The following is a 25038-nucleotide window of genomic DNA, read 5'->3' on the forward strand; positions in this document are numbered from 1 at the left end:
TCAAGCAGTAAAAAGCGCATAATAAGTCATGCAGAATTAAAGGTTGGTGGCTAAGAAACAACTGTAGTGATGTTAATATGACAGTATCACATACGTACATAACAATATTCATCATACCCTGACTCGATTGTGTTTGCACCAATATACAACATTAAGCATATTTTTGGAAGCAATCTGAATATGGCTGGGCGCTCTCTCAGATGTCTGCACACAATCACTGGGAATTTGATAGTATCAGAGTATCCATAATAAGGCACATTTATATCTGCAAAAGATAGCTAGTTGCATATATATACTGTAAGCATTCAGACTGTATATAATTGGTTGGCTAGACAGGTGATAAGTTAATGTAGGCAACTGTTTGACATTGGTACAACCATCGTGCATATACATGTACTAAATGACAGAAAGAGCATCATTACTAACCCTAAAAGTGTTCTCTGTCAAGTCCTCAGCCCATAACAAATCATGTCTTGACTGGATACTCTGCTGCTCTGGCACAGGTATACCTGGAGGCATGTTCAGTCTTGCAGGTTTTGTTCATGGTGTTCAACGTTTACCTGAATTTTACTGGCTAACTTGCCAATTAAGTGTCAACCCTCACGGTAGCTACTATCCCTACTGATCTTTCTACACTCCTTGGTTTCTGATGTTTGTTTCATTTCATTTTATTAATTAGCAAAGCCCCTATAGGGGCAAAACGCTAATACAAAACTAATTAAATTTGTTGTTAGTTTAAAATCTGCAAGGGATAGGTTATTAATGTTATTGATTTGGAGACTGTTCCATTCAGTAACTGACTATTCCTAGCGGGCCACTGAACTACCAACATCTAACTCGGAAGGAAGATGCATGACCTAGCCTTAAACTTTCTGGGTTCTCGTGAAATTATAGTATAGGCCACCTTTTAATTCAGAGCATGGTACCCCAGATCCTCTGGCTATATCGTATCTTGTCTAGTCGTTTATCTCAGTGTGTGCGGAAATAACCTCGTAGAGTATAAACATCCGTAAATTACCACGCCCTACTTCTAGCTTTCAATTGGGTGGCAATGCATGGGTGCGTAAAATTCAGTAAACAAGCTCATGATCAGTGGTCAGTCGCGTTCTCCGTACACAGGTTGTTGTGTAGTAGCTACCCTTGGCACTACATTGAACTCGACATTGAATTGACACTGATGAGCTACTGAGCAGGTGACGTTCCAGCATTGTGTCAAGGATTTATGAGCTTAATGCAAGGAATAACTCTGCTGCTTGTGTTGACTGTTACTACAGGATTTTTCGATGCAATTTGTGCACAAGGTATGTCCTGCTGTGATAGCATAGATTATATACTCCTACCCTATAGCTGCATTGTTATTTGCGCATAGGCGATTCTAAGGGGGTGCCCCCCCTCCCCCTGCTGAAAAATAACTTCTTTTTCGAGTTCTTTTTTGTTATCTTGGGGAAAAGTTGCAGTATAGATTAGAGCTGAGCGATACTAAAGCCACTATTCACGATACTGAATAGTTCTCGATACTTCCAAATATGTCAATCATAGCTGGTGCTACATAGTGTATTCCTCAGTATTCCTGTAGGAAGTCTTTAAAAGTAGCATCAAACTAGCCACTGTCATCCTTGTTTACAGTAACAGTTATTGTAACACATGCTTTGAAGTTATGTCATGGTGTTCACACCTCTCTGCAGGGGTAACCAGGTTATGACTTAAAGGATTCTTGAGATAGCAAATGGATTTTATGACAATAATGTACAGGCATGGTATCACGATAGTTAATAACAAAATATCGCGATATCAATACTTTCAAAATATTGCGATATATCGCTAAAACGGTAGTATCGCTCAGCCCTAGTATAGATTGACATTGTTCATGTCTAGCATTTTTCATGATTTTAGTGTAAATTTTAGGACTAGCCATTAGGGAAAGCACATTAGTATACTGTAAATTATCGCGTAATCTATATCACGTGATTATTCTGGTCTTCCTGGCCGCGAGGCAATGATGAAATGCCTCGCGGAATACAGTACGGATGTTCATACGACTGGTTAGTCTTTTATTTAGTCTATAGAGATTAGAATGGTAGTGAAGGAACACTTTCCTGAGCCTGTTTCATCTCGAGGTTAGAGAACTGACTCGCTTTAATGTCACATCGGGTAGTAAAAGTTAGGTTAGGGTTAGGGTAAGAGTTAGGCAATCATCTATAATCTGCTAGGTTAGGGTTAGGGTAAGAGTTAGGCAATCATTTCTATTCTGTTAGGGTTAGGGAACTGGATACTGGTAGTAATATTAGGTTAGGTTTAGGAAATAGTTTTAAAATATACATACGAGGTTAGGGTTAGGCAGCCATTCAGAAGTCGGTAGTAAAGATAGAAAGCTCTTGCAACTGAATTGGCTTGCAGTGTCTTTACTAGGGCTCAATAGTATTTGGCCTTTATAGCTAGAATTAGTAAATAGCATACAAGTAGTCACAGTAGCGAAGCGGTAGTGCATGAGGCTTGAAACCAAGCGGTTGAAGGTTCAATTCCCGCTGTAGTTCACTTTTTTTTTGCTCGAGACTTTTCTAAGTTCAGTACAGTCTGAAAACATTTGCAAGACGTTGTTTATAGATACCCACCATCGATTTCAGCTAGGAGGGATATAAAAGTGATGCACTGAAATTCACACTTGATGTGGCCTTGGAGCTGCAAGTCCGGAGTGAACGCACCCGGACGATGATGTATAACACAACGTGGACTTGTGTGATGTCATCAGGCCATGTGAGCTTTAATTTCACGGAGTGCTAATGTGCTCTCCCTAACGCCTAGTAATTTTAGGCTGTTCAGTTTCAAGCCTTCAATTTTCAAAAACCCTGCAGCTTCTGGGGATTGCACCCCAAGACCCCCTGAAATTCTACTTTATATTGCAGCCAAACAACAACAGTTGTGCTGTTCCCTACTTCCCCCCCCCCGTAGATCAAGTCTAGAATCGCCACTGCTTGTACGTGTGTGCATAGCTAACCAAATGAAGGAAAAATTCCATAATTAGGATTTTTATAATCTAGTAGAATCATAATGTAGCATTAAAGTGATCGCTTCCATAGGCTCAGTAGCAGTGCTTGATCCCGGGATCAAAATGCAATAGTGAGTAATGGTTGTTTAAACTATAGGCGTGTTTCATAAAAATGCACAGTATGCATAAATTACTGTAGCCATTTTTGTAGGGCAAAAGAAATGCGATCTCAACTGAAGCTTATCAATCAAGCAATAGTAAAAACAGGTAGTTTGAGGACTAATACCATTAATAAATGCAGGAATGTTACTTTTCAAACACTAAAGTAAGTCATTTTAGTAGGTAGCTAGCTAATCAAATTTTGTGTTCATAAACCACCTGTACAGAAGTCATCCAGTTATTCTTTTTCAGCAAATCCCGAGTATTTATAAACTATGACTACAAGGTTTGTATTTCAGATAGTGATTACTTGGTACAGTATTTTAGTGTGCAGAAACACTTCAAAAACATTTGCCCTACATTTTTTTCAAGTCCCGATCTTTTTGTCCTACAAAAAATCCAGATTGTTTTATGCAAAAATGATGTAATTATAGTGTCATACCTTCTCGTTAAACCCACATATATCAAGCAATCAACTGAGCACTGTCAAAACAGACAATCAAGAAACTTTCTGAATATAGCTACCATTTAATAAATATTTGCATGCCTGACTGCTGTATTAAGGTAACTGTCCTATTAGAGTATTTGTCCTGTAAATCCAAGAGTGTGTGACAAAAGAAGGGTCAGGGAGGTACACCCCCCTTTGGCCCCCTTAGATCTGCCTATGATATAAAAGATAGCCACTAAAATATTATGCCACTAATATGAGTCATGGCACTAAAGTGTATTTACTTAAATGCTTTCGTATATATCTCATCTCACTATATAAAATACACTTTACTTAGTACTCATTTGATTTCTGCTTGATGACTTGTACTTAACAAAGTCTAAAATACTTGTAGTTTACTTATGTACTTTAAATATACTTGCTATCATGCCTGAGATAACTGAATTAAGCACTATCTGCACAAAAACAGCCAAGCTGTGAAAAAATGGTGCAGTCTTAAAACTCTTTGGTGAAAAAAAAGTTGTGAAATCAACTATGGCATAAAGAGAAAAATAAAGAAGAAATTAAAATGAAACTTTTAACGCTCGCAAATGGCTGGTGCAAATTTAATTGAATTTGCTGTGTGGCCTACCCTACCTGGCGGACAGCTCTATATAATACAAAAATGGTATGCTTTGGAGAAGGGGGCATGGAGCTATGCAGGAGTGAAAATCCTGCTTTCTTTCTTCCTGTCAATATACTCAAGGTGTGCCGCACTGGCTTTCTTGGCCACACAACACACTACCGTGTGTCTTGATCACGGTGTGCTGCACTGGCTTTCTTGGCTACACAACACACTACCGTGTGTCTTGATCACGGTGTGCCGCACTGGCTTTCTTGGCTGCATGACACACTACCGTGTGTCTTTATCACAGTGTGCCGTACAGGCTTTCTTGGCTGCATGACACACTACCGTGTGTCTTGATTATGTTGTATCGTGATTTTTTCTGTGACATAGTATACTGTATAGTAGGGATCACCAACCTTTGAGTTTCTTACAAAAAAATCAACCAAAAACCAGCCTCACAGTTTCCTCACAATGACATGCCAGTTGCAGGGGTATATCCAAGCTCATGTGTCTTCAGAGCAACTCGAAGTGTTTTTAACAAGTTGATATGAAACTCAGCTATGACTAACACTACAGGTTTGATTTCTTCACTAACTGGCACTCCCGAGACATGCCTTTTTTCCAACTGCAGCAGCTACAATGCATGCATCATGGACTTCCTTTGTCTTCCTTTGTGTCCTGTTTCCCTTCTCCACTCAAAAGTATCAATTTGTGATTGCATATCAATAGCTTTTATTGTTGACTTCTTGTTATTATAAGGAAATCATTTGTAATCCCACATTCAAAGCGAGTGGATTAACTTGATATACTGCATTTATATTTTCACAAGGCCTACAAAATTGAAGGTAAACTTTTAAAATGGCCTAACTGATTGTCGTTAGAAAATAGTTTAAAACTGTTGTTTTTCTAATGTGCTAACACGTAGAGTCCCCCAGGGGTTCCATTTGGATCCTTTGCTTTTAATCAATTTACATGAATGAAATACCATCAATAGTGGACAGTACTAGTAGTATGGATATTTGCTGATGATACAAAAAACATCAACAAGCTGTTGACATAGTTGAGTATATTTGTCTCCCTAACTATTATAAATTATACACCTTAGGAGAATATATTACATCCTCAAGTAGAACTGTCAAAGATCTCTGATTTACCATGTTTCAAGTTTCATCATCGCAGTAGTAATAGTGCCTCTAAAGCTAATCAGATCCTTGGCATGGTTAAAAAAGTTTTTCTGCATACTGAACCATGCAGCTACGATCTTTCTGCTGTCAATAAAACTAGATTCCCCACAAGAAATCATGTTTCTCTATTGCATTATCAAAGTTATGATCTAAAAATGCATGCCATGTACTCTATATATTCATGTTAAAAGTTTCATGCTTTTAAGAAAATGTGTACTTGCTAGGGTTAAGCTGTTACCATAAGCGCATACCCTTGTTTAATTCATTACCATCCACTATTCCTGTCCACTGGGCAACCTTGAACCTTGGAGTCCAGACACGACGTGAATACATGAGTGCTACCATGCATATCCACTATTCCAGAGAGTCTAACGTTGTAACTGATTGCTACATAGTCTTCTTAGATATTAGATGCTCAATTAGATGACCAAACATGGCACCAAGACTCTGGCTCGATGATTTGGTAGCCCTTGGCCAGTAATCCAGGGGCTGCTTAGTTTCATTAGCAACAGGTTCATACACTTAATATAACTACACATAATAAGTGAGCTACAAAGAGTGGCTGTTTTCTTACGAGCAAAATATTTGGATGGGGAAAATTTGGCGAATTGATCATTTGCCAAATTTTGCTGCTGCCGAACTTTCCCTCCATATGGTACACTATTGTGTCTGTAGAAAATGAAAAACAGGCAGTGTTAACATCACAGCAGTTATTTTGTGCCCACCATAATTATTTAAATTCACAAAGGTTGCAGTCTTGATAGCATAGTTGTTTGCCGTATGCATATAAATTTTCAAGAGACGTAATTTTCATGGATTTTGTGATTGTTTTACAAATCAAAGAGTAATTATTATTGTTAAAGCTGACAAGCGATTGGAGAAACCAGTTCTTTGCCCTGCAAAAATGTAAGCTAAATGTATGTGTTCTTTACTGCACATATATGCCATACCATTATTCTCTCACTGGGCACCTGCTTACCTGTTTCAACATTGTTTTCAAATTTCATCCTCAAAAATTAATAATTTTCAGGGTTAGCTCTACGCTTTCTAATAGGTTGCCTCAATGAAAAATGAGTGATCCTTGAAATTTAAAATGTGAAAATCTTGAAATTTGTAGATCCGCAAAACTACATGTACCTTAAAAATTTGTGTGTATAAAGTAGATAGATATATTACTTCTTTATACATTTGTAAGCCTGAATTCCTTCCCCGTAGCCAGCTTTAGGAGTTTTATAATAGCAATAATTATATCATCAACATGCTATCAAGGTTTTTTTAAAATTAACACATGTACAATCATTTCTTGGCTACCATCTTTGTGGCATTTTTGATGGCTACGCAGCTTGGCTATTTTGGTTTAGATGAACATATGTACCATGCCCTTATTCTTGATATCTTATACAGAAATATGTGATGAAGGAGATGATATTCGTTTGGTTAATGGATCCATGTCATCCGATGGAATTGTTCAGATTTGTATTAATGATACTTGGTTTACAGTTTGTAATGCAATAAATATTGATTGGGAGTTAGACCAAGCCACTGTTGTCTGCAGACAGCTTGGATATGTTGGTGCTACATTAGCCCATCTTCTACCATTAGGGGATTCCCCAGTATTGCAGTATGAATGGTTTTGTGAAGGAAATGAACTAAGTTTACAGCAATGTGCTAATTTGTCAATTCCATTTGCAACTTGTGCTGCTGCTGGTGTTGCATGCCACAATATAACTGGTATGTTATCAATTTCTGTTTTGTAATGATTACTAACATATGTATGTGTGTGTTGATACATATGATAGTTTTGAGGGGAGCAATTGGAAATAGTGGAAATGGAAACGGAAAGCTGAAATAGAAGACTAACTCTTTACAAAGACCACATTGTAACAGTGAACCTGTAAAGTGATTGGGCTCCAAACTTTGCTAAGACATATTTCATGACTTCATCAAAAGACCACCTCATTATAATGGCCACCTTCTTCCAAAATTCGCTTTTTTATGTATAACAATTGGGAAAATTAATTAACCCCTCATTTCTCAGTGACCACTAGCTAAATTCCTGAATCTCATCATATTAATTAACCTTACAATACACAAATCTAGTAAGCATAAATCTAAGTACTGGTGATAAGCTAAGGAACCAGACTATGTTACTTAGATTTACATAATAAAAACCAAACCGCAATGAAGTTATTGCATAACATGCTCTATAATTTGGTATAATCAGCATGAGTAAACTATGGAATTCTAACTAACTGTTTATGGTGTATTACATTTCATAGAATTATTCTATACAAAAAGTTTACTTGCAGTGTAATACATTTCAGGTTTCTGTTGTTTGTCTCATTTTTGATGTTGCACATGTGTCCATGTACTCTTGCCCACCATGTCACATCTGGGATAAAACAGTCAATTGTTACTTTGTTACAAAGACCAACTCTTTACAAAGATCACATTGTGATATAGTGAACCTGTAAAGTAATTAGGTCCCAAGGAATATGTACTTCATGACCTCATTAATGAGACTACCCCATTTATAGTGGCCAGGCCAGCTGAGGTGTACTTCATGACCTTAACAAAAATAGTGACAATGTCAAGGTCCCAGGTATATACTCCATGACCTCATCATAAGGTTAATGTTATCTCCCATATTATTGGTCCTATCTCACTCAAATCATGGGATTACGTATCAGTTTCATGTAGTTGGAAACAGAATGTGACACACAAAATGTGCTGGGTGATTATATATCTAGAGTTTTTTCCATGCAACTGCAGATTACAGTATAAGCCACCTATCAAAAATGCAATCTTGTTAGGATTCTTGAGACCTATAGTGGATGGAGTGGTCTTACTGTGTAATTACTAATTATTCAAAGTACATGTTTTGAGCTTAATCAATTGGCTGCTATATATGGAAGCATGGTACCATGTAAGTCATACATGAAATAAAATTTTGTTTTGCTGCAAGCTGTTTTGTGCATTTTATAGTAGGATGCACTAGTGTCCAAACAAAAATGCCTGTAGGTAGGCATTCCAGCCCGATTTTTAAATTTTGGAAAAACAGGCTTTTTATATGCTCAATAGATAGAGTATTGATTGCCGATCTCAGAAATATATAGTTTGTTGGGTTGGAATTAGCTACTTTGGCATGCACAGTGCTTAAAAACTTTAAAAAAGGTACATTTTTTCTCCAGGGCTCCCCATACATTTTAAAAGGAAAAATGGCACAATTGAATCAGGAAGCCATCTAGCAATCTGAACTATCTTGAAACTGCAGTTGCTTCTAGCTGCAAGTTTGTACATGTAATGAGAGTAACTTCAGGTCTTATTGGATCTCAGCGATCTTTGTATACTTTGTGGTGAGCAAATATGCTTCACCTATTGCACACTTCTCAATACAATGGTGTATACCCATATAGGCAAGTGGCTATCTCAAGTTGGTAAAAACATCAAGTTAACAACTTATAAAGGTAAACAACTAAAGTGGAGGTGCCACAATGATGCAACAATACCTAAGGTGGAGTTGTGGTTCGATTATGGCATTGTTATGCCGACTTTGAAGTGGTTCATACTTTTGAGCTGATGACTCAGCCATCAGAAAATTGCTCTGGAGCTGAAAATCGCTAACCCGAGTGAAGTAACTACGCACTTTAAAGTAAGCACCAGTGACTACCTTCCACCCGACAGTACGTTTTTTTAAGTTTTAAAGTATTCTACATATATAGGCAAGGCTTGAAAAGATTACAAAACAACACAAAACGTACTTATATGTAACGCGCACGATAAAACTAAGATTTTCATGATGATCAGCGTGTGGACAAACCCCACAGCGATTTTCATCCTCATTGGAGCTCAGACGACGGAGCAATCCCAAGTTAAACACGAGTTGTCATTTTGTGCCAGAGTTCTATTAGGGAATATACGGAGAATTTTTTTATTAAAAAATCTCAGATATTGGAATGCCTACTATAGGGGTCCCATTTCTGTAATAACCAGATCCTTCTTGGACTAGTGCATGTTTATTATGCAATTGTGTAAATCACTTTGTTGATTAAAAAGGCAAGTGAAACTATTGTTTAAGTTGAAAACTATTGTTTGATGATCAAGACATTGTTGTACGTACATTGATGGAGACACCTGGAGATGGTCTATATGACGTGACCACTAGCAAGGTTATATTCTAGAGCATGCACACATATTAACTTTGACTATCCTTTTCATTTCAGTTTTCCAGCTTCCACTTCCAGTATTTCCAATACCTCTATACATACAGGTTGTGTTAATGAAGTTCACTGTATTTCTTAATCGCAAGTTTTAAAACTATATGTTAGGAGCTGTGTGCATCTATAGAACTAAACACTCAAGTGTGAAAAAGTCAAGTTGCTTATGTGATTAAAATATTTACCTAATGAGATAATTGAGTCAGAAAGCTTTGTACAATCAGTGACTAAAATATTTGTGCATAATTATATGAGATCATCGTATAGTTTGGTAGCACTGTGTATAGTATAGATCATGAAGATCAGGAAGAAATCATTCTTCATGACATGCATGGCTGACTTATTTACTTACTTGTTTACTTACTTACTTAACTAACTAATAACTGTTTCCTTCAGACTGAACATAAATCAAATTCTTTGGGCTTGATTTCATCACTATGCAAAGTCACACATGCATTTTCACCAACCTGCAATAGCTACAATGCACGCATCATTGACTTACCTATGTCTTCGTTTGCGTCTAATATTTTATCTTACTAATGCAAAAGTATCAATTTGCAATGACACACCAATGGTTTCCCTAGCTAACTATCGTATACTAATTAAATAGGGCTCATACCATGACTTCCATTTTTGAATGAAGTGGATTGATTGCAGATCTAGAGGTGTTTCTCATCCTGGTCTCCCTCTGTAATGTCAAGTAATAAGTAGGCTGAAAATAAAGTGAAACAGTAAAACTGCTCTCCAGTAATTTATAGATATATAGGGTGTACATTGTGATGGCATTTTTTTCTGATGTGTCTAGTGTCATTCTTTTCCATCCCCTCAGGTTCACTAGTCAAGAATTAAGTTATAAAAGCTAACAAACAAGTACCAAGAAAATAGTACTTCTAATTTGAGAAGTAATAGAAATAAAAAAGCGAGGCTTCCTGCCTATAGTATGATATATCAAATTAATTTTGCAGCTGAAATTTTTACCTTTATGATCACCAACCAATCTCAAAGGCAACTCATGCCTGAAAACTATTGATTCACATGAAGCAACTTGTGAGAGTTTATTTTGGAATAACCGTAGATCTTGGTAATTCAGTATTGAAGCGAAGGGCTTATCTATATATAAAGTTGAAAACTGTCTGTCCATCTGACCATCTGTCTGTCCATCACACCACTACTCACCAAACTCGACACAAATTGGCACAATCAGTGCTGATAATGAAGCACTCATCATCCGGCTACTCTAAGATTGTTATCACAAGTTCACACACATGCTTTTGTTTGTTCTCTACAGTGTGTAGAAGGCCAAGGTGTAGAGAATACTTCCTTTGAAAACTACAGCACAAGCTGTTCAAGTGGTAGAACACCTGACCAGTGTGTAGGGCATCATGGGATTGTGTAGGAGGTTGTAGGTTTGAATCCAAAATTAATGTTGGCAATTTTTTTCTTTCTAAGCTGTACTTTTTTGTGCAAACTTTTAGCTCATAGTATCTTGGCATGCAAAGCATGTTTAGCAACTTCGGTGTTGTGTTTGTGTAGGAGGTTGTAGGTTTGAATCCAAAATTAATGTTGGCAATTTTTTTCTTTCTAAGCTGTACTTTTTTGTGCAAACTTTTAGCTCATAGTATCTTGGCATGCAAAGCATGTTTAGCAACTTCGGTGTTGTTGTAGCAAATCAATGCATGAATTAGTTTGTTCTTTATAGCAATGGCCTGGCGTAAGGATCACTGAATAGTTGAGCTACTTCCTGTTAAAACTACAGACACAAACAACTGTGGTAATTTGTGTACCTCCCATAACCCCAAGTGATTCCTCGCTTATAGGTCATAACTTTTTTTCACTTTTGGGACCTTTTTGATGCACCCTTTTGATCTATCTGTTTCATGCAAATTTTTACCCAATCCATGTTCACAGTTTTCAGTGCTGGCACAAAGACTGCCTTACATCATAGGGACTGTTGTAGCACTTGTGTGGTAGAATTGCCAACATATTTGTCTATCTGTGTGTTTGTACAGTGTGCTGTATTAGAGTAGGTAAAAGCTTTTTTTTTAGCTTGACTGTTTTAGCATGGACATATTTAGCTATGGCTAATATATTGCTACAAATCTTGGTCAATGTTTACAATGTACAAAATATGTTTACAAAACGTTATTGTGTATCATGACTTGCAGAACTTTGTGTGTGTGGGTGTGTGCATGCGTGCGTGCGTGTGTGTGAACTTATTGTAGCTTCCCAGTGCTTAAGGCTACACTAATGAAATTTTTACCCAAAATTCATATTACTGTGTGGGTATACAAGATTTTGATTCCCAAAAATTGGACAGCTTTTGTGTGCGTAAAAATCTTATTTGTGGTAGATGTAGGGCAGGGTAGATAAATGAGCTAGATAATTGAAAGTACGGCTTCAAACCTTGGTCAATGTTTACATCTTGTACAATAGTACAAAATGTGTATAACATTATAACATATGTGATTTTATTGCTTCCAGAACTTTTGGCTACCGTTCAAGTTCCTTCAAGTACTGTAGCTCCCACTGAACCTACTTCAGTATTTCTTGATATAACATCAGCAGGTAATTGAAATTGTAATAAATGACATAATGTGACTGAATTTGACAACATTCCAGCCTCCATCCACAAACATCATTGCAATATGTAATCTTATTGTAACTTCTCAGTGCCAAAGGCTACGGTAATGAAATCTTCACCCAAACACTTTGTAGGTGTGCAAGATGCTAATGCCTGGCAGCTTTTGTGTGAGTGATATTCTTACTTGTGGTGGACATTGGGGTAGTAGGTGAGGGTAGGTAAATGGGCTACTTAAAGGAATAATAATGGAAAACTAGTATGAAAGTCAGAGATCTTCCTGCATTGAAATCAGTCATCTGATAAAGAAAGATAGTTACCCACTATTATGTTTGTGGAATAGTACCAAACTCCATTCATGGTTTTCAGTGTCAAAAAGCTGCTCCACAAGTTAGTGGAAATGGCTATAGTAATTTTGATCACATTTGGTAAAATTTTGCTCTTACATATAATTTTGCATTTGTGGATCAAATATGCAATTGTCATTACATTTTAAAATGGTTTAAATACACAAGTAATAGTAATACATACGTAGAATAGCAATGAAGTGGAGAGTTATATTTGTGTGTGTTCTGTTCCAGAAGTTACTATAATTTTATGTTGCAGAAACAACAATAATTGATATAATAATGATGACTTCTATAAGTGTTGATTCACCAACAGTTGGTAAGCCTACACTATACTAAAGGTTCTATAACTTGTGGTAGATTTGCAAAGTACTGCATGGTATATGCATTGAACACATAATAAAAGAAAAAAATAGAGAGACATTTTAATTCCAAGGATTAGTAGTTTCTGCCAATGTAGTACAGCTGCAGAACATATATATCAGCTATAGAGCACGGAGACTATCATTTTCCATAATAAGTACATGGTATATGTGTGCAGTCCAGCATTGAATCCAGGTCACTACACTGAACATGAACATGGATTCATGACTGGAATACTAATAATAAATGGGGTATGCCTACAGACAGTAACTCTGATAAGTGGGCATGGCTCACAAAATAAGCTAGGCAACAGGACTACACTATGACACGCTAACATGTATGTTTCCACAATCAGCAAACTAATCAACTCATTTCACACGTGATCCAATCATCTGTAAACCAGGTCAGACCCGAATGACCTGGACAAAATGTGAATTATTAGTTGACCCCGGGTGACCCAACTCAATTTCAATGCTGGTGCAATCTCAAGTGTTACAATGACATCCATCTCCTCTAAAATTACATGTATACAACACATACATAATCATTGCAAACTTTATAGAATTTTTGGACTAAATAGTAGTTGTAGTTGTGTTTACCACATAAGAATAGTTCTACCATACCTTTATGCATGTATGTACCAGTGGATTTATCTAAAATTTGAGCAGTTGATTATAGATGTATTCAAAAAGAACGGTGCTTAGACAATATTTATCACATTGTGTAATATTAACCACTCTAGCCACATGATACTATTCTCCAATATTATGTCCAATCTAAATCTCATAGTTAATGTATTTTTAGCTTCTGTTATGTACCATGTCTATTTTAAACAAAAGTATCATACAGTATGGTAGTACTGACTGTACAAACCACAAAGGTTGGTTTGGGATTTCCCACAAAAAATCCAACAAAAAGTGGACTTACTTTACCCTCATTAACACATGGCAGTATTGGTTTGATAAAATCATACTTTTTAGGGTCTCATAGTTGATGCATTTTTACTATCTGTTAGGTATCATGTCTACTTTTAAACAAAATACCTTGTCTTTAAATAACTATTAACACTCAAATTGTGTTTGTAGATTTTTCAATCTACTGTAGAAGTACAATTTTGGTAAATAAATATCAGGGGTGAATTGAGGGAGGGGTACTTGGGATATTGAAGCACCTCCATCCAATTTTTTACTGTGTACTAGCTAGGTAGCCAGTAAAACTACAGATGTAATTGTATCTTAAGCACAGACAATGGTAAGATGAAACAAGTTGATGTTGTGCTACCTCTAAAAACCAGGCGCCATGCAGTTATCTAATTCATCTGGAATTATGCTATTATGAATTAACCAACTATGTATTACTATTTTGCAATAGGGTAGTTTTGGTTGTACAATAATATTATTAGCTAATTCTCGTATTTTGTAATTCATGAAATTTTTGTAATTCGTTCAATTACGTTGCTATGCACTGCTAAGGAAGCGTTTGGTAAAGAAACCGCTTTTACCACCATATTACGCACAGAAGTATCTTCTAAACTGTTTTATAGTGTGACTAACGTGTTTTTTTCCCACAAATTCTCTCGACAAAGCCTCAAAGCTGCTCTTCATTTTCGTTCGCATACGTAAGGGATACGCCCCCTTTCAACTCGAAGCGATAGGCTATTCCTGGTAGCGTACGAGGCCCGCACCGTTATTTTCCGGTTGCTAAACGCCTGAAAACCTCAAGGTGAAGGTAGTCTGAGGAAAGTCGCCACACCCGTATTTCAGTCTGCCGAAAAGAACCACCTCAGAGCAAAGTTCACTTGTGTAGAAGTTTAATACAGACTTCATTTCAGTTTTACTTCTTACGTAAAAGCTGCTTTTACCATTATTTAACGATTTTGTTCACGTGGGTGCGTACGGACAAACATAGGTAGATAGGTACACACACACACACTTTTGCAGAAACAATTTCAGTAAACCAGGCGCGTGCCCACAGCCGGCCGAAATGTGGGCGCGCGCCTGGTTTAAAAAGTAACCTCTAATTATCAATGAGAGATAAAATTATATTTGTAAGAGTTTGGCTTGAAATTATGCTGTTTAAAATCGATCATTCTCAAATAAATCTTTTAGTGAAAGTATAAAGCCTTTAGAAAAAGTTCCTTACCAAAATTTCAGATATTCGTAGTATTTTGCATAGTAGCTACATATTTGTGACTAGATTTTACGAAACCAATCCAAATCACACATCAGGCAAAATCATACTAACACCACCCGTGGATAGCTACACTATCGTACTACTAGTTTTGACCCTCAAACTACTCAAGGCTGGTTTTAGCAGACATCTTTTCTGGGTGGTGTGGAGAGCTCGAATGGCGGTAGCTGGCCTTGTGGAGGACCTGGCTTGGCAAAAATCAGTGGTTTACTGGTGCATGGCTTGATAATGTTGTTTTTGCTCCATATCAGCCACTAAGAAGCCAGCACAGCCTGTAATCTCATGTCTGGACTCCAATCATGGTCTGCCTCCATTTTAAAGTCTATCTCTTGCCCACTGCCACTCCCCATCCTCCACCTCTTTGTGAGCACTCGTGATACTGCTTCGCTCATCTAACTGCTCCAATTTTCTGTTGTATTTGGCAGAAAACTCTACAAGCAGCTACAAGTACTGGAAGTGGTCGGAAAGGTTATAGATTGATGTATCTTTTGTGTAAATTTCATATACGTGCTTGCTATCCTTGGCAAGTTATGCTGACTTGAATTCTTTTAAAACCATTTATCTCAAAACTTCCAATGTGCGATTTGGATTGTTTTTTTCCAAAATGCAGATAAAGAGTTAAGCTATTTCAAAATGGTCACTTACAACTGTCAAAAATGTCAGAAAATCTAATTCTTAAAAATATTCTTATGATGATTGCCAACTGTGCTCCTGTTTAATACTGTAGTCTCAGATTCAGTCCCACTCAATTTAATTTAATTTTCTACAATATATGCATATTCAATCTTGAGAACTTAATTTTTAAAACAGTTTTTTAAAACTAAGCTTGCCTTTAAAATAGCACCTCTCTTGCATGGGGGACATCCACTTAGATTGCAATACTGCTGCTTCAAATTGATAACTGCACATACATTTTGACTGCAGCAAGATGAAATACCTGAATTTGATTGGCTACTTACAGGTATCTAAACTGTAGATCCCTTGTTTATGTCTCAATAGATCCCTGTCTCTGGAGGGATACAAAAACACAGCAACTACACGCTTGTAACATTGGCAATGCATAGGATAGTAAGTGCATGTCGAATGTTACTCATGGTCTGATAGAGTTTGGTGCTTCGCTGCTTCTTCTGGGTTTTGCATTATTTTGTTTGCACATGACTACAGATATGCTGTTGCAAGTTACAGGGAGGTGTATTGGGCTTGTTTCTACTAATGAATGTTACATTTCTCTTGTCACAAGCAGCTGTGAAAGTACAACCATGAGTTGTGGTCTGAATAAGGTAGACATCGAAACACAGGGTTCTACCAAACCCACAGGTCCTCTAGTACCGCCCTTGCTTTGCTCGTACGCCATAACACAGGGCCTTTCAGGTTACTAAATTCCGTAGAACCCTGTGTTTTGATTTCTAACTATTATATAGATGATTTGGCAGCAGCAACTAATCTTCTATATAAGGTGATCACAGCAACTAATCTTCTATATAAGCTGATCACAGCAACTAATCTTCTTGAGTATCGATATCCAGTTGATTATTCCAATTAACTATCAGTTATCTTTGGACTTGGAAAAAGGATTTGTAGCTAGTGTATCATATAGAGTTTGCCTAAATTCCTCAAACGAAAAATCACAGCACTAAACTCTTTTCATTCTAAAAACAACATCTATAGTACAAGTACACGAAAAAATTTGGAATTTTCAACTAGAGTAGGGACCATAGCACATCGATAAAAAGTACTGAAACAAGTTGGAGTAGTCCATGATATTAAATCACTGTAAAACAATAAGAAGTGTTATATCCCTACTGTGCTCAAGATACCATAACGGAAATGCACAGTAGGGATATAACACTTCTTATTGTTTTACTGTGATTTAATATTGTGCACTACTCCAGCTTGTTTCAGTACTTTTTATCAATGTGCTATGGTCCCTACTCTAGTTGAAAATTCCAAATTTTCTGTGTACTTGTTTGTTAACTTTTTTTGCAAATAATTTTATTATGACTGGTGAACCGACACATACCGCATCTGAAAAGGCACCACGCGCCCCAGTTATATCAATTATTGTCTGAAAAGTGAAGTATCCATTACACTTCGTTGTCAGCTATGTTCAACCCGTTACACAGCATTTCGAATCAAGAACTGTTCGAAAAGCACCTCTACAATCCACGCATACCAAAAGAAAGCAATCGTGCTGCGTGCCCCAATCATATTAATTATCGTCTGAAAAGTGAAGTATCCATTACGCTTTGCTATAGACTATGTTCAACCCGTTACATAGCAGTACGAATCAAGAACTGTTTGAAAAGTACCTCTGCAATCAGAATAGCCATGATGAAAAATACGGACGATTTCTGTTTTGAAGGGAAGCCATCATGTGCTCGCGCCAAATCGACACCTTTCCCTGTCAGCAAAGATGAATGGGACACAAAGAAGGACAATGGTAAGTCCATGAAGAATGCATTGTACATACTGTGGTATGCCAAAAGGAACCTGTCGGGCTGAAGTGACGTCGAACAGTGGAAAATCAAGCCCATAGCCTTAGCCGTTATCAAGTTACACTTGTCTGAAGGCATCAGTCAGTTACTCAGTCAGTAGAAAATTCCGTTGAATAAAAAAAAATTAAAATTCTGTAGCAACTTGTTGAAAGTGTTTCGGGTCAATCTGAAAGCTTGTTTGGGCTTAGTTTTACCTCACCAATACTGCCTCATCATCATAAGGGAAAATTGAGGCTGGTTTTTGGGTGATATTATTTTGTGGGCCACACCTACTTCTTTGTGGTCCCTACTATACAGTTACTATCGTACTGTATGATACTCTTGTGGCTAAATAGTAAATACTTTCAGATTCAGCTACTTTTATTTACAGCTACAATATTAATTTTGAGCCATAACAAGTGACATGTCCCCAAAACCACCCACTTCACAATCTGCCATAAGATATAATCTTATAGTACTTTAACTAATATCATAATGTTAAGCATTTTTTATTTGCTGTCAACAGTGTTTACATCCACTCCTTCTGCTACACCACGATCACCAGGTAAGTACAGATTTATAAGTATATAATTGCTAACACAACATAATTGGTATGAATCCCTAATCAAGTTTCAAGGCTTTCATGTAGTATACCTTAGCGTTGCATTTGAACAAAGTTCTTCCAGTAGTGTGTAAACTTCATTTGGCAGAGACTGATGCATGCAGTGTAACAGATTAAAGCTAATGTTTATGCTATCATCAGTTAACAGGTCAAAGTATCCTGCATAGGGAAGCTATAAATGTGTTGTTCATGTCTCCATGTGGTAACTTCAAGACTAGTTTTTCATTAGAAATCATGACTTAATGCTGAAATAACTAAAGTACTGTAATTTCCTGAGGACTTTTGTTCCTCCTTTAATAATTCATTTTAAACAATATTTCTGTTCAATAGTAGACATTGAGTCAACTTATGCATATGTAGCCTAACTGTGTTCCTAAATAATTCCCTTTTACATATCTCTTGTTGACTAGAAACTTGACCGCCTTTTTCTCTACACTGCATGACTATTGAAAAAGTTAAAAGGAATCAAGTAGGAATACAGCAAGGCTACACAAATCAATGATAAAACAGCAATGTTAAATCTTTTGTAAATACTAGCTAGTTGTATTTATTAATATTCATTCTTGGCTGCATCAGATATCAGCTCTTTTGTTCACCAGTTACTTGGACACTCCCGTTTCAGAGCCAAAGTGTTTTAAATGGCTTTTTATTAGGAATTATGGAGTTTTGGCTTCAAAATCATCCTAAAAGCAGCCTTGGTTTTCCTTCAAAACAACTTGGCAGTATTGGTCAAGTATGACCAAGTTAAAAAATTCCTTCATACCAACCCCAGATCTTTCTAACAATTAAGTTTTATAGGCTTTTAAAATTTCCTATATTTTCTACTACCTGACAAACTACCTTCAGACAAGCATAATTCGACAATCCATAAGATTATGGCCTTGATTTTTTCACTGTTTGATGTTGCTTCATCCCAAGACATGCTTTTTCACCAACCATAGTACATACAATACACTCATCATGGACTTACCTTTGTCCTCCTTTGTGTCCCAGTTCTTTTTGCTGACAACACAAGGTGTTGATTCACGGTAGCAAGATACAGCTACCTGTGGCTGTGGTGGTAGCTATTATGCTTATCACCCGCATTTTCTGTAGTGATAGCAGTGATACTTCTCATACTGTTCTTCACTTGTATGTAACAGACAGAGCATAGCTGAAGACAAAGTGTAATGGTCACTTCACTTTTCAGTATTTGATTGTTGGGATGTGCATTCAGACGCAAAATTAATTTTATGCACCATTCTTTCGTATGCGCATCTTTAATAGTCCATAGATAACAGATGCCCCATACTCAATTGAAAACTTCTAGGTGCCACCTAATTTATCCGCGCTTCACACCCCTTACACAGTACCGGGAATAAATTTCATGAACACATGCTTTTGCTTACTGGAGAGTACTGCCATGGAATATAAGATTTGGTCTATTCATAGTGGGTGTACTGAGCTAGAAGTTTGACAAGCACAGAAGGTTGATATGAGGCAGGAATCGTGTACTTGACTGAATTGGAGCAAATATACCATGAAACACATACCTGGACACATACCTATACCAGCAGTAGGCTGATTGCCACCCAAGAAATATTCTACTAAACTTAGTAATAAAAACATTTGAGCTGTATCCATGCAGTAAAACAACCTTTGAATGAAAAAGAGTGTTTCAAACTTCAGAGGCGAAACACTAATAGTCGTGTAGTTTCATATGGGCACTATATATGTGTGCTTCCAATCTAGGTAGGGGGTGTCTATTATCTGTGATTAGGCATTACTATAAAGTAAACAAACAAGGAAAAAGTATAAATTTTAAGTTTGATTAGGGATCAAAGAATAAAATATTTGTAAAACAAGAGAATAGCAAGAATAGAGAGAGGTTGCCTATACCTGTAGATATACTAATGGACACATACGACTAAATTAAGGATCAAATGAAGAACAGTACAGAGTGTCTCTGCAATCACTATGGAAAATATGGGCAATAACCATAATAACTACCACCACATCCACTGCAAACTGACATCTTGCATTGTCAGCATAAAGAACTGGGACACAAAGGAGGACAAAGGTAAGTCTATGATGCATGTATTGTATGTACTGCAGTTGGCAAAAAGGCACATCTTGGGACAAAGTGGCATGAACAGTGAAAAAATCAAGCCTGTACCCTTATGCATTGTCGAGTTATGCTCGGCCGAAGCATCGGTTAATTAGTTAGTTAGTTAGTTAGTCAGTTAATAGAAAATCCAATTGAATAGGAAATTTCTAAAATTCCATATAAACTTGTTGGAAAGATTTGGGGTCACTCTGAAGGCATTGTTGGCTTGGTTATGCTAATACTGCCGAGTTGTTTTGAAGGGAAATCGAGGCTGTTTTCTGGTGAGTTTGAAGGTCAAAACTCCATGATCCCTATACAGTACTAGTGTACTGTATGATATATTTGGTTAAACATATCTATAGTAAATTCATGCATTCAATGTACCTACGTTATTTTTTCATACAGGTAGTGACAGTTCTAACAATTTGCTTGGACTAGAAGAATGGCAAGGAGCTGTAATCATTGTAATTGGATTTGTGTTAGCTGTTGGATTTTGCATTGCATTAGGCCTGGTAAATATGACTATCAATAGTGCAATAAAATGGCAGCATTTATATAGATGATTGGGTCAATTTGTAGACACACAAGAAGAAAACCAGCAAAGTCATCCATAAGAAAGTTGTCTTCTGCAGATGATAATTTGGAATACGTACCAATGGCGTTAGAAACAACAGCAAGTGTTCCCACCAGCCCCATTAAAATGGCCACATTTTACCTGGTAATGTGCCCCCTTTATCCACAACTGATATTATCATATAATTAGGAAACTGCTGCAATCAAAACCATTCCCCTTACAATTGATCAATTACATGAAATTACCAAAAAAATACCAAACCTTCATCATGAATTTGAAGTATGCATATTTTTGGTATATGTGTATACTGTGTTACTATATGTATGTACAGTCTATTCCTACATTGATCATTACTGAAAGAGTTTATATAGGCATACGAGACAAGAACAGATTGGAAGGCTACCTCCCTAGTAAGCTAGATAATGAGTGTATCATGATCAGTCATTATACGTGTGTGTATTAATGTATATTAGGTCCTGATTCTCGTGTTCTACTGTCATCTTCATTCCCAGAGTCTACATACATCAATGCTAACTATGTGAAGGTTCGAAGTTTTAAAGTTGTAATGCAACACCTTGAAAATGAGGGAGTGGTCCCTGTGTTACTATAATTTTTTTATGTCTGTTTTATGTCAACATGATACAATGTTTTACCATATACGTACAAAATTTAGAGAGGCATAATTCTTGCATATTTCACAGTTGCTTATCTGTCTTTTCATCGTCAAAAATTATCAATTAAGATTAGCTCTATGCTATATAATAAATAGGTAACCTGAGTGAAAAACGAGTGATCCACAAAAACTTGTGAAACCCTTAAATCGATCTGTAAAAAAATTCAAAATTTTCACTTATATGGTATAATAACTCATGCTGCCATCAAATTATGTTGATTTCACTACAAATCAGTTTGTACAAAAAGTAGAATAATAAAATTTGATGTGCATATTGTTATGTCTTTAGCCCATGTAGGGTGGTTTCAATATGATGGTTTTTGTAAAGCAGGTCATTCAAATTCCTAGCAGGAGTAAGACTTGGTAAAAGATTTGCAAACCTTATAATGCTAGAAAGAATGAATGAGTTAGAACTCACCAACAAGGTTTCTATGCTATTTAGAGACTGGGGAACTGTGTGGACAAGGGCTACCCACAAATTAATTACCAAGGCCACAGGTTGAGGTATTAATTTTGGGTAGCCAAGCCCACATCAGTAGAGGAATTTAAATAGTACAGAAACCTTATCAGTGCATTCAAAGTAATTTAGAAAGTTTCATACCCATCATTAAAGGTAAGAGAGATGGACAAAAAAAACTTTGCCATAGCATTGTGCTAAAACTAGGGAGAACTTTTTTGTAGGATGAATGGCAGTCTTGCTCCCCAGCATCATTGTTTTATGCATCATTACATTAGTGCTCCCATGCATCCTATTAATGTTAACGGCATCTGTCTTGTGCCAGATAGTTAAACTATTTTATTTTTAGTTTTGCCAATTTTTGTGCAATCAATGCAATAAGCAAATACAGCAGGTTACTAATTAGTTAGTAACCTCACCACAGATTTCTATCCTAGTTAGTAACTTCCAGAATTATGCATAAATTATCACTCAAATGTCATACCATTCCAGAACATCTTTTCCCACTTAATTATTGTATGAGCTGTAAGTGCAAGTATAATAACAAGTATAAGGAAAATTAGGAATTTTAAGTTCAATTAGGAATCATAGAAAAAGAGGGAGATCATCTGCACCTACAGATATACTAACATTTAATCCCTAATTCAGTCCATGACTGAATTAGGGATTAAATGTTCACTAGTGTAACTGCAGGTGTAGGCAACCTCCCTTGTTTCCCTACTTTACTTTCTATGATCCTTAATTGAACTTAAAATTCATTTTTCCTTTGTTTACGTTTTTTCAACATTATTATGACTGGTGAATCCATGTATACCAGATCAAAAGAAAGGATGGAACTAGAGATAAAGTTTTCGTCTGAACGCACGCCCCATTTATCGATTACTGACATGAAAGTGAAGTGTCCACTACGCTTTGCTTTCAGTCCGTTATACAGCGCTACAAACAAAGAACAGTAGGAGAAGTGCCTCTGCAATCAATCCAGTCACCACGAAAAAAACGGATGATTCACATGCCTCAACTATCAATTACTGACTTAAAAGTGAAGTGGATCATTACACTTCGATTTCACCTATTTTCAGCCCATTACACAGAGTTACAAACCAAGAACAGTATTAGAAGTGCCTCTGCAATTAATCCAGTCACCATGGAAACTATGGACAATTCCTGTTTACAAACGTAGGGAAGCCATGCATCGCACTACCACAAATTGACACCTTAGGCTGTCAACCAAAAGAAATGGAACACAAAGGAGGACAAAGGTAAGTCCATGATGCGTGCATTGTACGTACTGCGGTATGCCAAAAGGCACGTCTCGGGACAAAACAACATCGAACAGTGACAAAATAAAGCCTGTAGCCTTAGCCATTATCGAGCAGGCAGGCAGGCAGGCAGGCAGGCAGGCAGGCAGGCAGGCAGGCAGGCAGGCAGGCAGGCAGGCAGGCAGGCAGTCAGGCAGTCAGTCAGTCAGTTGAAAATTCCATTAAAAAATGTTGTAGCCATCTTTTGGAAGCATTTTAGGGTCATACTGGAGGTACTGTGGGCTTGGTTATACCTAACCAATACTGCCAAGGCACCAGGATGGTATTGTGAAGCTGGTTTTTGGCTGATATTTTTGGCTAGAAAAACCCTAACCTCCTGATATACAATACTACTAACTGTACTGTATGTATGATACATTTTCCAAAGCAGTGATATTAACACCAGTTGGGCATGCAAGCACATAACCCAGACACATTATTATCACGATACCTTTATTAGGGTTATGAAGGAGCACAGAAGTATTATATAGCAACTCAAGCACCACTTCGTAATACCATCAATGACTTCTGGCAGATGGTGTGGGAACAAACACCTGCACTGATAGTGATGGTTGAAGAAGAGAATGAGGTATGTGCCCAAAAGTGAGATATACATTTGCAGTATCATGTTTGAACAGACCATAGGTTATTGGCCAGATACTAATGAGGTAGTGTACCACAAATATGGCCTGATCACTGTTACTGTGAGAAAACGAATCATTAAACTAGACTACACCGTGACCACCTTCAGGCTAGTTCATGATGCAGTAAGTACTATAAATACTAGCAGCAAGTGCATTTATTGCTTCAAACAGGAAGGGAAGCATAAAGATGTAGAACATTACTGGTATAAGAAATGGGGGGCTTACCAACTGCCTCGTGATACAACTGGAATTATTGCTTTTTTGCAAGAAATTTATGAGGCTAAGAAGTCTAAACCTGGTCCAATAGTGGTCCACTGCAGGTAATTATTGTACAGGATATGTACAGAGTTGGGGTAACTGAGCATGTATCATTTTAGTGATGGATTGGGTCGTAGTGGTGCATTGATAGCTACTGATATAGCAAGACAACAGCTAGAAAGTGAAAATAAGGTTGATATTGCTAATATCATTGCCACCATGAGGAAAGATAGAGGAGGAATGATATCAACAAAAGAACAGTATGTATTTGTTTATCAGGTCAGTATAGAGTAAGTGTAGCTGCCAGATTGCTTGTCCATGATTTGTTACAGATCTTGAGTGATTGGGCAAAGAATCTACATGGGCTGGAACCATCAATGGATACTGAAATGACAGCAAGCACTGAACATCTTGTACCGTAGTGATCACACTAAATATTAGCTACCATTAAGGTTTTTAAATTTCTCATGGTCACTAGCTAAGGATTAGTGTATGCATTCACAAGTTGTACTTTTATTTTATCATTACTGGTCTCAAATATTCCTAGCAATGTTATGACCATGCACCCCGAATTGTATGTGCTACCTTCGATGTCAGTATGCACAGTTTTGCTCATTAGAGTCACTGCATGTATACAATAATAGGACTCGCTTATAGTACATCTACTAGTGTATGTGGTCTCTTTTTAATATATGTGTGTGTAAGCAAAAGATCGATGCTTATGTTGACAGTGACTTCTGTATTTCTGGTTACTTATTTCTATGCACAACAGTGTAACTGTACATAATTATGTGCTATGTTCTGGCATGCTTGTTGCTATTTCTGATTGCTGTTTTGATTGTTTCTGCTACTTGCTATCGCTATATAAATACC

The 25038-nt window shown here is 37.0% G+C and overlaps 1 protein-coding gene and 1 long non-coding RNA gene across 2 annotated transcripts; both read left to right on the forward strand.

Moving 5' to 3' along the window:
* The first annotated feature begins 1027 nt into the window (after window positions 1-1027).
* LOC136240779 (tyrosine-protein phosphatase non-receptor type 7-like) lies at window positions 1028-24705 on the forward strand. The gene is made up of 15 exons (XM_066031817.1): window positions 1028-1301; window positions 6789-7115; window positions 12083-12166; window positions 12786-12845; window positions 18080-18118; window positions 20667-20773; window positions 20821-20979; window positions 21025-21114; window positions 21167-21245; window positions 21309-21379; window positions 23724-23852; window positions 23902-24030; window positions 24079-24227; window positions 24285-24444; window positions 24498-24705. Exons 1-15 carry the CDS (start codon window positions 1223-1225, stop codon window positions 24585-24587), a joined length of 1752 nt encoding a protein of 583 aa, XP_065887889.1. The 5' UTR covers window positions 1028-1222; the 3' UTR covers window positions 24588-24705.
* Window positions 7131-9049, forward strand: LOC136240780 (uncharacterized). The gene is made up of 3 exons (XR_010693970.1): window positions 7131-8740; window positions 8801-8851; window positions 8899-9049. It is a non-coding gene; the product is annotated as an uncharacterized lncRNA (long non-coding RNA).
* Window positions 24706-25038: the final 333 nt, after the last annotated feature.

This window comes from Dysidea avara, chromosome 12, assembly GCF_963678975.1.
Source record: "Dysidea avara chromosome 12, odDysAvar1.4, whole genome shotgun sequence".
Classification (NCBI taxonomy): Eukaryota; Metazoa; Porifera; class Demospongiae; order Dictyoceratida; family Dysideidae; genus Dysidea; species Dysidea avara.